The sequence below is a fragment of the Fringilla coelebs genome, assembly GCF_963513975.1.
Source record: "Fringilla coelebs genome assembly, chromosome: 3".
In the NCBI taxonomy this organism is placed as follows: Eukaryota; Metazoa; Chordata; class Aves; order Passeriformes; family Fringillidae; genus Fringilla; species Fringilla coelebs.
In genome coordinates, this window is record NC_140030.1 from 105,717,717 (window position 1) to 105,735,135 (window position 17,419).

At 47.8% G+C, this 17,419-nt stretch overlaps 1 protein-coding gene across 1 annotated transcript in view; it reads right to left on the reverse strand.

The window, feature by feature from the left end:
* Positions 1-2,096: 2,096 nt before the first annotated feature.
* The window catches only part of GALNT14 (polypeptide N-acetylgalactosaminyltransferase 14), a gene marked incomplete at its 5' end in the record, with an annotated part of 92,616 nt that continues 77,293 nt past the window's right edge, over positions 2,097-17,419 (reverse strand). The window contains 5 exons of the mRNA XM_084202532.1: positions 2,097-3,085; positions 4,025-4,144; positions 11,663-11,807; positions 12,899-12,982; positions 14,760-14,852. Of these exons, the coding sequence (XP_084058658.1) occupies positions 2,927-3,085; positions 4,025-4,144; positions 11,663-11,807; positions 12,899-12,982; positions 14,760-14,852 (601 nt within the window). The 3' untranslated portion in view covers positions 2,097-2,926. The remainder of the gene's footprint in view (positions 3,086-4,024; positions 4,145-11,662; positions 11,808-12,898; positions 12,983-14,759; positions 14,853-17,419) is intronic.

A 17,419-nucleotide genomic window follows, 5' to 3' on the forward strand; every position in this document is an offset into this window, starting at 1 on the left:
GGTGCGAGCTGGGTTTCAGCAGCAAGTTAACCTTTTCCCTGACACCAGGCGAGGTCTCTCTGCAGGGGTGTTAGGCACATTTGCTAAATGCCATACTGGGGTTAACTCTGGAGACTGCCAGACCATGGCCAGCTTTATATAAAGCTCCCCAGGAGTCAGGCTGATACTCTCAGGCTTCTCTGAAAACACTGCTGATCCATAGGGATAATCTCATTTCCTGGACCATGAAATAAGCTGTAGCCTAAGGGTTACAGCTGATGGCTGTGTGAGACACAATCACCAGCTGGAAAAGTGCTGCTGCCCCCCAGGTCTGTGAGGTATGTGGTGGCTTCTGGGCCTGCAAGAGACTTAGCTGAACCTGGCTGCTGCTCTGGTAAGGGACACCACGTCTGATGCCCCCCTCTCCACTGCCCTGGACATGTTCACAGTGATCACTGAGCACGTGTTTTGGAATAGGAGGGGTTTGCTATAGCATTTGTGTTTCCCAAAAGGCAAGAGAGCTGCAAAGCTGGTCAAACAACTCCTTCCTAGAGCACATCCCTGCGGGTCCCATGGGTCCATGTGCCCAAGCACACACACATGTGTAGTGAGGTAGCTGGTTCTGCTAAGGCAAAGAGCATTTAGAGAGCTTTGGCTGTCAGGAGAATGGAGATTTCCAGCTTTGGTGGAAAACAGTAAAGTTAGACAGGTCTGAGGTCCTGCTAAAGTGTACCTGCCAGGTGCTGAGCTTCAAAACCCATGCCAAGCTGTTCAGCAATTTGAATTTTCAGAGTTGAATTGCCAGCTGCTGGGCAGATCCAGACTTTGGGCACAGTACAAGTGTGAACGTGTTATGCATCAAGCTCTTGGGAGCTGCCTTCCCTTGTAAACACTAGACAGGGAACTACCACCCCCTGCCTGTCATCACCATTGTGAGAAGTCCATGTGATACCTTCCTGTGCAATTAAAAAGAAGCCCAAGGTCACTGCCCTCCTCTGTGAAACGGGTCCATTCCGTTTGAAGTGCTCCCCTTTGTTTCCTGGCAGAGTGGTGGCACAGAAACAATGCCACCTCCCACCACGAAATGACAGCTTGCTCCAGCCCTCTCAGAACAGAAGCCCTTGAGGCTGGCACCAAGGGAGCTTGATGAGGTTAGTAATCACTGCAGCACATGAAAAGCATTTTGCACCTCGACCTTTTTGCACATAAAGAGCTATACTAGTTTTGCTTCTAAAGCCGTGAGGATTTATACACGCGGCTTTCTCCCGGCACTGAGGGAGGAGAAACTGAGGCAGTAAAATCCTGAAAGCCAGCAATTTATTCAAGAAGGGATGCTGAGAGCACTTGAAGGCTTAAAGCTTATGGTATTTCACCTGCAGTTCGCAGCACAGGAAACAAAGGATAGGATTTTCACTAAATCCTAGCATTTTTAGACAGAAACAATGTCTTTTTCTTTCAAGTCCCATTGACAGTCCTGTGGAAGTTCTCTTTGAGAGTTGTTACTACACAAGAGCTGTGTGCACAGCTCTTGCTGTTACCTGTTACCTGTGGCTGTAGTGGCAGCTGCCCTGAAAGACAGGCTGGAAAGGACCTTCTATTCCTAAGACCCCTCCTGAGGTTGTCTGTCCTACTCTCCCCTCAGGCAGTCACCCCACTTCCACACAGAGGCAGCACCTGGCATGATCTCTGGGAAAAGACACCTCCAAAAGCTGAGGAAATAATAATATCAACAAAGGCAATAATAATATAAATAAAGGAAATAATTTCTGCCTGGTCTGGCTAAGCTAAGTGATTTGGAGACAGAGGTACATCATGGCCCAGGCTGCCCTGCTCACTGGTGTGAATGGGGAATCCCAAATCTCTTCTTCAGTACTTTACATTGTGGGCCACAAGGTAACTGGGAAGCAAACCCAGGTAACATCCCTCTTCCTTTCTTGGAGCAGTCTCTAATTTTAACTAAAAATTAAACCTTCACCGTTCCATCAGTAGCAGCATTTTATGGGAGTCCCTTCATCTGTAGTTTGGAAATTGGGAAACAGAAATATGACACAATTACCTTCAATTACCAAAAATATTACTTTTATGGAAGAAAAGTGAAAATTTGAATTAGTCCAGATCTGAAGCAGAGCAGTGAAAGAAACATAGCAAAATTTTAGGGGAGTTTTCAGTGACCCATGGCCTTCAGAGAGGAGAAATAATCACGTTACTGCCTTTCCTCCCAGCTTGACAGAAATGTATATCCTTTAATCTCACGCAGTGAATCCTCTGTTTGCTTGGGCTTTGGAGATTCAACAAGCACCGTGTGCAGTTAGCACAGAGCAGGATTCCCCCATCACTCGCTGTTCTGATCCTGGCCACAGCCATCAAGGACTGCTCTGCCTCTGGATACACAACAGGGACGTGGATCAGGTACCAATTCAAGTGTGCAACACAGCTCCAGCCGTGCTGTCTGCAGAAGACAGAAACATTCACAACAAAGTGCAAAAATAATTCAGTGTCTTCCACTCGATCCCTGGCGATGTTTCTGAGCATCTCTTGGCACATCCCAACTTGTGCACCCACCTCAAGCCCCAGGAGCTACTGAGGTTCTTGTTTTGCTCAGCCCAAGTCTCCTTTAGGCACTAAACGCTCTTCTACCTGCGTTTCCAGGGAGATTAATCAACGCTGTGCATGCTGAGGTTCTGTGCAGCCCATTGCAGCAGCCCCAGTACCCCTCTAAAACACTTCAGGCTTGTTTTTCTGCCATCCCTCCTCCTTGACCATCACCAGGCCAATACCAGCTGCACGCCTGACGGCCAACATCCGCTGTTCCACCTGGAGTGCAGTGTCCCATTTTTATTTGAATGCTTCTCCTCCTGTCCCGCAGCACACAGGGTTTGGATCCGAGCCCCACCCGGTGCCGTCCCAGCCGCGCGCGGCCACGTCCCGGTGCCCGTCCTCCAGCAGGTCAAGACATCAGCATGTCCCAGCGCTGGCTCATGGCTGTGCTCTCACAGGGGTTGATGACCAGCTCTCTGATGCTCTCGTGGGTGTCCCCAAAGGTCTCAGTGTCCAAGCAGAAGCGTGAAGCTATGTGCTCGATGTGTGACCCCACCTTGCCCCAGCGCTGCGGGGAGACACGACAGGAGAAACAGGTGAACGAGCCTCCTGCCCAGCGTGCTCTCACTGCACTCTTCCAGCATCAAGGGCACAGCTGGCAGCAAGCCCTTGTGGCCTGGTGCTGTCAAGTACAAGGTCCCCACACTGTCACCACGATATTTTATGAAAAATCCCTTCGCCAGGATTTCTTCTCCTGGGAAGATGAGAAGCCTCAGCTTCTCCATGCTGTGCTCCTCTTGAATGTGATTTGGAGAATTGTTTACCCAGCATGTGAATTGTTTTAACTAAATGAACAATCCCAGTCCAGCTGTGTGGGGCTCTCTGGTCAGTCACAGGTTTTTATCATTCATTCTTGTCTAACCTTTGGATGTCTCCTTTCTCTTTCTTTAGTATAATTTTAGTATATAATTTTAATACATAATTATCTTAAAATAATAAATCAGCCTTCTGAGGACTTGGAGTCAGATTCTCATCTCTCACCTCGTCCTGGGGACCCTCACAACACCACAACCCACACCAAGCAGAGCTCACGCTGAGCACTTCTCCCATCAGAAGCACACTCATTTAACTCAGCCTCTGCCTGGCTTCAGGGAGATAATATATTACTAACAGCTTTTTCCCCAGGTCACTGGTTCAAATGCCAGCTCAGTGATTAACTGCAGGGAAATGTTAGCATCTGCTGCCTGACTGGCAGCCCATGTGAACTAAATTGCCAGTTTGGGTTTGACTTCTGCATTGAAGTATCCAGATCACCACCCTCACTAATAGACATCCTTATCAACACACTCATTTAAGAGGCAAAGGGCTGAACAGGCCAGAGTCTGTACTCCCAAATTGACTGTGCTTCCCAGATGAAGTCAGAGCACAGGCCATTTAATGTGCAGTAATACTGTGATGAAAGAAAGGGAACTTCAAAGAAAATGGGGGATCAGTGAAAAGGGCTCACCTGCTTGTTGTCACCTTCTTTACAAGGTGACAGCAGCACCTGGGACCCAGGGAAGAGGGTGTACACAGACAAACAGAGCTGCTGCTGGCGGACGTGGTGGTTGTATGTGTATGTCCATTCCTGCACAGAGGAAGAAAAAGAAAGATGATGAGAGAGCAGTGTTGATTCTTGTTATTCTCTTACCTGGAAAAGAAACACTTTGGCTTGGATCCCGCCCCTTACAAAATCAAACACAAACCTCACTGACTTCAAGAGGCATCAGGAGAAGTCATTGGGATGTTTCAAGCCCCCCCAAAACTGCAGTTGTCTTTGAGGGACTGCAGGTACCGCAGAAAATGTCTTTAAAAGCTGCTGGAAGAACATGTTTCATGAGACAAAAGATTCCATAGCGAGAACTGGGCTGTGGTTGGAGAACAAAAGGATGGGGAAAAAAAACAGAAGAGAGGAAGGAACACCACCAACCACACAGTGTGCAATCCCATTTTTTCAGGGAAGAGCAGCAGAGATGCTTTGCAGCTGTCAGCGGGAGACAAGAGGTGATACACAGCAAATGTCTGCAACTCCTGAGGTTCTGTTCCCAAATATCACAAAAATAAGAGGAAAAGTTCTGCTTTCTATCAAGGCACTGGGACCAAATTTCAAAGGTTTGCTGTACTGGTTGGCTGTAAACTTTGCCACTCTCATTCCCCTGGGCTGTCTTGGAGGTTTTTTTCTTTTGCTGCATTTTCATGTTCACCAGTGTTTTATCAGCTCGTCAGCCCCAGAAATAAGCTTTGGAGGAGCAGAGACTCTTTGTCATGTGTGATGCTTACCAAACAATAGGAAATCTATGGGATTACCATCTTTTTCACCAGTGGATGTTTTTGGGAGAAGAAGAGGAGCCCCTGATAGACTGATGAGGATTTGCAAATGTACTGGACAAAGCACCATGGCTGTACAGACACACTGCTTAGCCCAGGAGCGTTTCACAGAAGTTTACTCCAGCTGAACATTTTCTATCACTCACCTGTGCTTGTGTTACCCAAGAGCACCTCCTGAGAGGATCCCAGCCAAGGGATGTCTGTCTCCCTGTTACTCATGTGTGTGCACAAGCAGACAAGAGCTGGTTTGGCTGATGGGAAACCCCACAAGCCATGCTTTGATATAACCCTGGAGAGGGACTTCTCTGCCTGTAACTTTCTGTGAGCATCAACTTTGAAATTAGAAAGAGCAGGGCTGGAAGGGTTTTCTGAGGGCTCCCATCCAGGTTGCAAAGCAAGATCAGCTCCTGCTGTGTAAATGGCTCTGAGCAGCAGCAGTAGAGCAGATGGAAAGCAGGTTTCTGAGCTGTGGCAGGGCAGGTGAGCAGAGCTGGAGCACCAACAGCAGGCTGGCTTCACTATCAGAGTGCAATAACCCTGCCAGAGGCAGCAAGGCCAGGGAGCACAAGGGTTCTCACTAGAGACCCCAGGAGCCATGGCAGATGCTTTAGCAGGGCACAGGCTGTGAAAACTCTGAACCTGCTGGGGAGGAAAAGGTGCCAAGAGGAAGCAGAACAGTTGGGAGCTCGGCTAAGGAGAAGTCAGAGCTCCATGAGAAGTGATGTGAGCAGCAGCGTGGGCAGTGGAGGGGAAGGCAGTGCACAAACATATGGCTGTTAGGCTGGGGCTGGAAAAATGGGGCTCCTGGGAGACTTCAACCCTTTCTGAGTGCTGGAGGGGAATGTGAAGAATGGCTGCCCTACTCTCAGAGCTGGGATGCCTGCAGTGCCCCTGACTTTGAATGGTGGAGGTTTTGGGTTGCATTAGCATGAGTTATTAGAGCAGGGACACACTTCTGGTCCTTTGGTATTTGTTACAGTCAGCAGCTCTAACTTCTCTCCTCAGCTTCAAAACAGACAGCTACAGGCATTCAACTCCTGGGAATATAAATCCCACTTTCATTCAGGTTCTTAGCCACCTGGAAGGGAAAACATGCTTTTGCACAGCAGACCCAGCTCCACAAGGACTTCACACTGTGATCCTCATACTCTGTGCTTCTCAGCCCACTACTCCCCACCAGCTCATGGAAATCAAGCCTGGCTTTCTGAACAGCCTGCCCACAGGCTCCTCAGCAAGAGCTGCCCAGGATCTGGGTACATAACAAGCATTCATTTTCAAAGCTGTAATCCACACCCTTCTGGCAACCACTTTTGTTTGCCACATGGAGCAAGGTTTACCTGATCCCACAGTGAACACGTCCCAGACATCCCAACCACGCAGGCTGTCAGCTGCTGTGTAAACCACCAGCCTGGGAAATCAGGTGCCAAATTACTCCAGCATCTGTGAAGAACCAAACCCTACGGGGCAAGCTCCAACATCTGTTCTTGGCACCCACGCTGCTACAAGCTGCTTTGAAAACCTGCTTTACATTTTTAACCAATTGCTGGTCATTTTAGCTCAGGACAGGGCTGAAGCTGCACCCATGAGGCTCCTCAGCAGCAGCCAGCTAATGCTGTAAGTTGTGTATATGTTGAATTCTCCAACTAACCAGGCTGTGGGTCTTTTTTGTTTGTTTGTTTTGACATCTTAACCTTCTTACTTCACTGAGGTTATCTCTCAAAGACTGCTCCTACCAGAGGTTCTCCATCACTTTTTTCCAGACCAGGCTATGTTCAAAGCTTCAGAATATTCACATCCTCCCAAGGCAGAGCCATCCTCTCGTTCAGCAGTGGACCATGGGATAGGAAGGGTGGTGATATCCATTTTCCTTAAGCTGCTGTTCATCATAACAAGTGAGGGCTCCAGAGCTGGATGTTCCACATCCAGCAGCAGTTCCACAGCTGACACTGGATCCTACCCTCCTGCCCCCAGGCTGTCCTTCCACTGTCTTTATCTCAGCTGACAGATTTTCACACAGCTCATCTATCTTGGCAGAATGGCTTTTTATGGAAGCCAGCCCTGTTGAAAATGTTTTATCCAGCTCTAATCATGTCTTCTTCCCTTTCAGCCCTAGATGAAAGCCAAAGAAAATTATGCAGAAAATGAAGAAATTTGAAGGGGAAGGAGGAGGGAAGTCAGTTGAACACCACAGAATCCATGAAGGACTTTGAGTTAAAATACATGCCCATGGCCACACACATTTTTACCTTACCCCTTCTCTTCCCTTATTTTTGTGAGTTGGGATTTTTTTTCCCTTTTTCCATGAGGAACTGCTGTATCTCCTAATCCCTGGCACACTGACGTGGCCAGCACAGCAGAGGCTGTGGTGGATGGGGCAGCCCATGGTACTCCTAAGGAGCCCTGCAAGGAGCTAGCCTGGCTTCAGGGCTGCAGACTTGCCTGAGGAGATGCCATCAGGGTTTAGAGCTGACCCAGAACCAAGGAAAAACAGATTTTTAAAACAGGATTTCCTGCCTTTTCAAAAGCAAAGATAGAGGGGTGGTGGAACCAGGAGGAAGAGGGTGGACTTGAAGAGAGCATCACCAGCTGCACAGCACAACCAGCACAGCAACCCCCTTCCTCCAAAGCCTCAGATAACACCAACCCCTCATCTGGGGCTTCTGTGACTGTTTCTCAAGGCTTTAGCATCATCTGAGCCGGCACCTGTCACTGTTACTCAGCATTATTGTGAACTGAGGAAATTATCTTCCAGAGTGACCTTTGGCTTGGCATAGCCTGGCTGGCAGATGGAGGAAGGAGCCCCTCAGCCTGGGAAGGAGCAGTGCCACGGGAGCCCAGCGTTCCGTGACAGCGAGCCCTGTGCTGCCCAGAGAGAGGTCAGCCGTGCCCTAAAGCAGGGGCAGGAGCAAGAGAAAAGTTTCTCTGAAGGAAGCTGAACCATCTAATTATCCAATTATCTTCTTAAAAATCCCAGGAAAGGACTTCCCAAGGCACAAGTCACCGAAGGATACTGAAGTGCTGCCCTCATCAAAGACCCTGGGATACAACTGGCACTTCCACACATCTCAGGAGAGGGAAAGCAAAGTACACCAGGTGCCCAGGACTGTCTCCCTGATCTTCTAAAGTTCTTCTAAGCCTTCTGATGTTTACATTTTTGTAATGGAGTTTCTCACGCGCTTTCATGTAAATAATAATTGTTTTGCATTCCTTTCCGAAAGAGGAGAGAATTGAGGGACTGTTGGTTTGACCAGTGTAGTCAGAGAGGTGGCAATTTCATTCTCCAATCCACAGTCACTTTTAGAATTCTATAAATATCGAGGTCCAAAAATAAACGTGCCTTTTTTTTGCCGTGGACATCTCAGCGTGGGAGTGTCGCTCATTTCATGTCACATTGTGACACAGGACAAGCTGGGAGCAGAGATGACACTGCTGCCCCCCTGCTCTGCTCACTCAGCCTGGCTCCCACAGCTCCAGCCAGCCTTCAGCTGGAGCAGTCATGCCCATGGAGGAGAAGAACAAGGCTTTTGAGGGGAGGAGGGTCAGAAGAGAATGTTTATGGTTGAGTTATCTCAGGAGGATCATAGTTTGGACAGGTGCTAAATGCTCTCCAAAAAAAGGGCAGACCTAGTCAGCACACAGAGGACCTGAAGCCAACTGGGATGAACATCGAAGCCACACCAGGCAGGTCATCCCACTGCCTTTCCTTCCCAAGAAGAGTCAAGGTCATGCCACTCAAATGCAATGGCAGCCACTCAGCTGCAAAGCCCGGGTATTTTGGGGCGCAGGCCCAGGAAATGGATGCTGCAGCCTTTCCCCTGTTTCCTTGCTTGTCTAAAAGATGCCTGAGCTTTACATTCCTCTTGCAGCAACTGCTTACACATGTGTTATATCCAGGTCAAAGCATCTTCAGATTTTTTATCTGAAGTATGTCAGGTTTCCTGAAGCTGCTAATGACTTAAATAAATCCCAGTCAGATGACTTTTCCAAACTCTATGAACTAATACCAACTGACACTTGGTTTGAAAAAAAAATCCCCAACTACTCACATCTTCATTAAATAGATGAGGACAAAATTATGATCAATTATTTTCCCTCAGATGCATTTCTCTCGTGAAAAACTAAATCAATCTGTTCATTTAGCAAATGAGACGCAACAAGGCATGGAGTGCTCTAGCGGGCAGGAGCGCAGGCAGAGCCTGCTGTACCCTGGGGATGGGCACTGCACAAACATCTCTGCCTGTCACTGACTCAGGAGCCCCCTGACAGCCACCCTGAGCTCCTCAACCACCTCAAGACCCCTCTGAGAGCCACCTCAGGGGACTGAGCCCACCCTGACTGCTGCCAGGCCTTCTGGAGAGGAAAGAAAGGGCCAAGTGGATCCCCAGGATGAGAAGACAGAGCTCTCTCCCACAAAGATGAGGGGTCTTCTTCTTGTGCCCCTTTCAGTAATTCAGGACCAACACCAGACACCATCAGGGAGGTTTTCTGAGACCTGCTAAGGGTGTATGTCTGATTTCACCACTGAGCACTTGCCTCAATTTACCCCAACTATGGATGTAGCCAGGGGTCTCACAACACCCTTCCCCTACGCTACATAAAGAGCAGTTGATTGCCATCTGACAGCTCCTGTGCCTCTCTCCTCAAACCATGACAGCCCAGATCTTCACACACCCAGTCTCAAGACTTCATGCATATAATGTTGGTGAAGGGCTGGGGCAGCCCAGCAGGGAGACAGCTACAGAAAGGCAATCAAAGCAACCAAATTATTGCAACTATAATAGTGATAATAAAGAATTTGGACAGCCAGGATATTTTCACGGTACTTATTGAATGCCAAGGAAGCACAGCTTTGATTTAGCTAAGCCTATTTTTCACAAAATGAAGCTTAGGGTAAACAAGACATGACTTCAGTGTGTTAAAAGTGAAGATTATTGCTCTATTCTGGTGTATCAAATGCAAAACCAAGTAGCATTCAGGACTGCTGCATAATCAATCCTACACAGCCTGCTAGCTGTAACAGCCACCTCATCCACAAGTTCAGGTGGTCTTGTGGCAACCGAGTCATTAAAATACAAGTTTCTATTCACAACAAAAGTTGAAATACCCTGCTTTAATCTGAACTATTCTCCATGGGTGCAAGTAACAAAGGACTATTCTAGAAAGACAGAGAAAGATAAAAAGGAAAGGCTTTTCTCTGTTCCTGCTGTGTACCGAGTGCAGTCATTCTGCAATCTGTTTGTAGAGCATTTTTCTGCTCCTTTGCAAAGTTAGTGCTGGATGTGCACAAGAAATAGAGTTGCCATCCAGTGGGAAGTGTTGACCTATTGCAAACTGCTGCAGAATCAGAACAGGAAGATGAAAAGTTCGTGGCGTGAAAAATTCTGAAAATTTACTGCACAGAAATGTCAAAACAAAATGTGTTTGGAAGGAATGAAACAATCCAACTTGTTGGCATGACATTTCTCATTTTAAAATACCACATCAAATTGGTATTTCAGAAAGACCAATACCATTTCATTTTGAAACACTAACTTGCAGCAGCATTTTTCATTCTGATTTTCCCAGATTTTTTTTTTAAAAACAGCCGATTCATTGGAAGTTGCTATTGTTGGAACACTTTTCCTTTCTCGTGCAGAGCTAGCTCTGAAAAACATGATGACCTGCTCTCATCAGCTTGCTGTTTGTGTGAAAAGTCCATGCAGCAGTGGAAGAAAAAAAGAAACAATTCTGGAACATGGAAACCAGTGAAACTGTAAGAAGTGTTACTGTGTGGCACTTGCAATTATATTAACTACATTTTCTGAACTGAACTAATATTCAAGTAGTCATTGTTGATTTTGCCATGCTGTGAAACAGATATTAATTTCCTGCCTACAGACAGGCATGCAACTGCATTTGAAAGAGATGCACATAATGACATGCTTTGTTTGCACACACCAATCAGGGGTATTTAAAGCAGTCTCCCCAAGCTGGGCTTTTTATATGCACAGCTACCTGGTTTGAATATGTAACCATGAGGGTTGAGGATGTACAGCTGAGAGGAAGCATGCACACAACACCATTTTCTACTGAATTATTTCATGGCAACCATGGAGAAGCAAGGGAATGTTATCCACCCTCTTTAATAGATGGGAACACAGAACTTACTGACACGCCCAAAATCTCAAAGGTGAGTTTTGAAGCTGTGTGTATCTTCAGGGTCTTGCTCCAGAAACTCTGCTGCAAGGCACATGGGCCTGCTCTTGGCTTTAAAATCTCCCAGACTGTGCTTTTGAGAACATCAATTCATACAGCTTTTTCTCATCTCAGTGAGACTGAAAAAACTGAGATCATCCTCATTAAATCCTCGCTAGTTTAGTGGGCAATCCAATACTGAGAGAATGCAGACTATGAAGTTACAAATGCCACTGCAACTCAGTCCATTCTGAGGGAAAGAAGGCTGAGAGATGAGAGGAAGTTATAATTCTCTTTGCCTTTGATCTGTGCAGATGGCAGCACATGGTGTTCCTGGGCAGTGGGAAGAGCTCAGCATAGGCTCCCACAAAGATGAGTGGGACACACTGTCCTGTGGCTCCTGCACCAGTCCCTGCTGCTGCCCAGGGCCTCCACCAAGGTCAGGTGGAGTTGCCAGGGCTTAATGACAGTTGCCTATGGAAAGACACTGGCAGAATAGGTAAATCCTCCAACAGAGCTTCAGCAACCTTAAGAATTATCATCTTGAAGCTGCCCCCACGGCTCCTCCCCATCCAGCATCACAGGGATACACAACACATCTTACCTGTGCCTTTGGCACTGTGCCCTTGGTGCCGTTACAAGGATTTAAGCTCAGGATGGGGAACTCCTGGTCTTCAGACTTGTGTGACTCCAGGCAGTTCTGCCTTTGCCTGATGATCCCAGTCTGATAGAGCGATTCCTCGGGAATCCTGCGGGAACAGCGTGAGAACGACATCGTACTGCCCCATGCACAACTGCCCCATGCACAACTGCCCCATGCACAGGGAGGCTCTCTGGGCTAAGGCTGCACCATTTCACCTCCAAAAAATGAGGGGTGGCAAGGTCTGCCACAATACTGAAGCACTGAGAGCAGCACATGGACAGGGATGCTGCAGAAGCAGTTCTCAGAGATGGATGGCTGACCTTTATAAGAGGAAAAAGTAAATAACTGCACCAGGCAAACAGAGGAGCCAGGAGTAGGCTGTGAGCAGCCTTCAGCTTACAGGAGAGGGGAACTTTATAACAAACTGTCACAGAGCCCTGGTATTGCCCAAGAATGCTGCTGTGCAATGCCACACATGGCAAAAAAAAGGAAGAAAATGGCTATAAATCATCATTTTCACACAGTGATTCTGCAGTCAGCTACTGCACCAGCAGGTCCCTGAAGGTATCTCTAGAACTTTACTATCCTTTCTGAGGATGGCTCCTGATAGGGACCAGGGGAATGAAAGCAATGGTTTCTGGAGTAAATTGGTAGCTAAAAGATATCTGTGTAAAAGCAACAACATTTATCAAAGCATTTGGCTAGGAGCAAGGCAGAGCCATCTGAATACAAGTCATAAAATCCTAGGGTGAACGGTTTCACAACAGAGAAGCACTGAGTGCCACAGAACAGTGTGAAAGGACTGGAAATTAGGGGCTTGTTTAAGGAGGAGTCATTAAGTACTGAAACACCCCAGCAGAAGCTATGGTGAATTTTCTGCCTTGGGATACTTTTGTTAGGAAAACTCTCTTATTTCCCTACACAACCTGTTCCAGCATGGGCAGGATGATACCTAATGAATTCCTGAGAGCAAATGGGAACAACTGGTGCTTTGTCCCTCACCAGCCCCGCAGCAAAGAGCTTGGAGGAAGCAGGTATCACAGAATGCCATTCTGTGAGCAAGCTGTGCCACACAAAATTCCCTCTGCCCTTCTGTGAAGCCCGAGGGAGGGGTTGCCCATGTCTCTGGGGGGCAGGAGGGAGGGATGGAGCATCCCACTGGCCTGCTGGATGCAGGTGGAGATGGCACATCCGTACCGAAGTTCGGGATAAACGTTTTCCAGGTACCACTTGAAGCTGTGGCATTTCAACTTCTTCCTCAGCTCCACTCTGCTCTGGATGCTGTGGGAAGAAAATATCACAGGGATACAGTGGGAACGACGAAGGTGAGACCCAACACACCAAGAAAGGAGGATGAGAGATACCCATCAGAAATGCACAGAGAGCAAATGCAAGAGCACCAGCAGCTCTGGTTTCCCTCTGTATGAGTTTGAGCAGTTGTTTTGATCTTTGTATCTTTGGAGGTCTCACTTGGTAAAATGGCATGATGACATATTGTCAATTTAACAAGGGAGTCTGGAGCTGAGAAGGTTCATGGAAGAGCACAGTCACTTAAAAATTATTAGTAAAAAATGTATGCTACTATGCAATAACCCTTACCTGAACATATTAACATAATAGGAAATTAAAATATGCTATTTGCTATTTTAAGTTACTCTTGGTTTGCAGGACTACAGGAGGCCTTGATTTGCAAGAGCACCTAAACAGGCTGGTAAGTCAGCAGAAGTTAATCACACAGTGAAACACTTTTTTCTTTTATTAATCAGGACAAAATTTCTGCTGAGGGACCATGCTGTACAGTGACATTTTCAAAACTCCAGCTCCTCCCCTGGGCCAGCCTCCACCTGTGGAGCTGTTATGAACTGGCTTTTATGGAATAGCCAGAAGCCTCCAGGACCTCCTTTTCACATAGGTCAACTCCTCTATACCCTAAGCAGAGGACAGAGCTGCTGCTTCATTCTGTGCTGATGGATGGGAGGAGGATATTAAATTAGAGGAAACAGGGGAGTCCCCAGGACTTCAAATTATTTATCCTGGACATTGAAGAGTGGTCACAAGGAATTCAAGTTTAGATTCAGAACCCCCTGGAGTCTGAAGGAAACTTTCTAAGGCAAAGAAGAGCATGTGAAAATGAGAAATGCGACACAAATATTTACAGTCCTCCTGCCAGGGAGGCATTTCTGACTTCCCACAGAATGAATGGCAAACTCCCTGCACACAAACGCTTGCTGCCTTCCAATAAGGCATCAGCAGGCCAAAAACTTGATGATTTTCCTGCCTGTCAGCTGCCATCAACACTTCTAGACTCTCCCTACCAAACTCCACTCTGGGATCAGAAGTAGTTTTGATGTGTTTGGTTTTAGAGTTCTATGTAATGCCAAGGACAGGACAGAGGCAGAGGGGGTTTTCTCACCTGGGTTTGGTTCACTCCCTGGCATAAACCAGCATAGCATTTAAACTGGCACTTTATCCACCTCACTGCTGCAGCATGTGCCTACCATCAATATTTTATTGTCACTACAGAAGTGATGTAGCCACATTTCTTCTCACAGAGAAAAGCAAGGCACAATTCTTCCCAAAAATATTTCTGAGATTCACATTCTCTGACCCTCAGAGAAAGGAACAACAATTCTTATCTTATTTGCTGTGCCTGTGTTTGTGCAAAAGGAGAATGCAACATGGAGACTGTTTACCCAGAGTGATGGTATTTTGTTTTCTTGCCTATCAGGGCCAAGTGTGTGTGTGTGTGTTGGGACTGTTGGCTGACAGTCACGAGATTCTGTGCAGTGTGAGCAGAGCTGAGTGCTTGGCAGATTCAGTTTAGATGTAATGTAACACAGTGTAATATAGGATAGAATAATATAGTATAAAAAAGTAATTAATTAGCCCTCTGATAAGATGGAGACAGATGCATCATTTCTCTCCCTTCGTCAGAGCCCTCTCAGCACAGCTATAAAGCAACGCAGGTGGGTTTCCACAGCAGGGCACATCTCTGTGAGCACCCCCTGCAGCAGGCAGGGCACAGGCAGGGCACAGGCAGCAGAGGAAGGATCCTTACTTCCCAAAAGGCCTCCCCTGGGCTGCAGGCCGGGCAGCATAGTAGTACTGCTTGAACTCGTCCATCCACACCTCGGCCGTGCGCTTGGTGTTCCTGGGGAAGGCAAGGGGACAACATGCTGAAACCAAGGGGACATCTTCCACAATGCACCAACTGATCCATCTGCCCTCCTCCCACCCTCAGCTTCACCCAAGCCCATCTGAGCCAGCCCAGCCCTCACTACTACAGAAGGTACTCCTTCCTTCCCATTACTCCAAACACATCAGGCCAAATGAAGCTTGGATGAAGAATTCACCATTTCAAACTCAGCTGGAGCTGGATGCTTTGCATCCACCAGACCTAGAACTGAAGGGTGTCTCAAGCATCATCTCCAAGGCAGGAGTGCCTGGGGTTTCATTTAGTGGATGGGATGGAGCTCTGGAAAGTTTGCCAAAGATATGCAAGTATTTCCTTTGCCTCAATCCTGATGGGATTGAAAGGACTCCTCTGCTTTGCACTCCTGGGTTTCACTGAGGTGAACCTCAGCATTCAAAACTTAAGGAGAGGGTGGCCCCACCACAGTGCTGCAGTGTGAATGCCACCCTCCCACATCAGCCAGGTGTCTGCAGAAGGTTTCTGAACCTCACCAATCTTCTGTTGGCTTCAGATGGCTCTAACTCCTCTTGCAAATGGATTTCCTGCTCCATGCCTATCTGCCTGTCCCTGCCCGGATCAGGGGAGTCCTCCAGTCTCCTGCTCCAAGGCAAGCCAGTGCCTCCAAGCTATTGCTGCCACACCACTAAGCTGCAGGTGCTGTGGGCAGGCTCTGGATCCAGCCAAGTCCCAGGTGCCCAGAAAAGGATTATTCTGCACATGAAGCCAGCACTGCACTGGAGGCTGAGCTGTCTCTCACACTGAAGTAGGGGCTCTGTGGAAAAGCAATCAGTATCTGGCAGAAAAGTGGAGATATTTTTTGCTAACACCTCTATTTAAACAGAAGTGCTACAGAGCATCAGGTTGCCAGGAGCTGCTTCTCCTCTCAGCCTATACACTGTAACATTAAGGCTGATAGATAGCCTAAGGTTAATAACATCCCAGCTCCTGATGCCTACAGGTACATTTCTCCAGACTGATTCTCAGTTCCTTGCTGATTCATGGGCTTCCTCCTCTCTCTCTCTCTAAGGCAATAGTCTAAGTGCTCTTGCTCAAGAGATGACTAAATCAGTGTCTACACCTGTACCTAACCTTGCCCAGCGTGCAGGGTTCCTTTGTCTGGCTTCCTGATCTCCTCTGAGCTAACAAGAAACACGGGGATAAGTGCCAAGGCTCACTCACACCCAGGCATGACACAGCCATCCCCCAAGTCCCCAGGGGCCTGTGCCTGGCAGGGAGTCACAAGAGCTGAACCCATTCAAGCTCCCCTTGCTCCTCCTGCAGGTGCCACAATGCAGGTGCCACCTTTTCACTCAGGTTTGCAGCCACTCTGACAGGGGAGGGGTTGCCACATCCCAGGCCCCTCTGAAGTAGTCTTGCTTCACTGCTGAAAGCAAGAGCCCTCCTAGTGATTCTCAAATTTGTGCTCTGCTCCCTGATGATGCCCTGTGCCTGTCACAGCCATCCCCTTCCTGCTCCACCCACTGTGTGGCTGGAAATCACCTGTGATTTTCCACAGGTCTTAGTGAGAGGTGTCATTTGCACTCCCCCTCGTCTCAAGCAAAGGCTGAGAGAGCCTGGGTCAGCAGTAGCCCTGTGGCAGATACCTGGGTCTTCACAAATGCTGCTTTCTGACAGTGGGAAGCCCACAGTAAAAGGAAAGCCTGCTGTGTAAGCACTCACAGCTGCAGGTTAGCTCAGAAACAACCCTGCATTTACTGTAAGTGCCCCCAGTGCTTTTCTCTGTCACTCACTTCAGCAACAACGTTCAGCCTCACACTCTAAAAATGGAGGAAATACTTCCTGACCTCACTAGCTGCTCTGATCATCTTTCCCATGCCTATTCCCACTTCTGGATTTTCTCCTTCTCTGCCTGATGTTTCCAGGATCTTAGCCCATTTCAGGCAGCCCTTTCAGTACCTGATTCAGCCTGTGTTGCTGTGTGTGAGGAGAGGTGCCCTTCAGCTGGTATGCCCTGGCAGTCCCTTTGGTCCATGCCAGCCAGGTGCAGCCCACTGCTGCCTCTGCTCAGGGGAGAGCACCAGCCTGGAGACAGAACCACCCTTTCCAGCAAGATGTGTGGCTCCCATCCCGGAGAGGCACTGGGAACCAAATTTTCTGGTTCAGCTGAGCCACACTGAGCCCTCAGCTAAGGTCACTGGCTACTGACAGACGCTGCTGGCAGCCTCGTTTCAGGTCATTACAAATGTGTTCTGATGACCTCGAGGTCTAAACCATTTGATGACCCAGCAGCCAGCTCTCAGGGATGTGCTGGGGCCATCCCTCCATTTCTGTGCTGACGAAAGCTACCACACAAATGTCCTATTTCTGTCATATTCTCAACACTGGAGAAATCCTATGGGACAGTTGTATTGACTTACATTTTCTTCAGCTCAAGAAATTCCTGCCCAAGGATATTTCAAAGTTTTCCTAACAAACTTTCTTGCCTGTCTTCTCTGCTCCCTCCTCTATCTACAAGGCTAATTCACCAAAAAAAAAAAAAAACAAAAAACCAACAAAACAAAGCA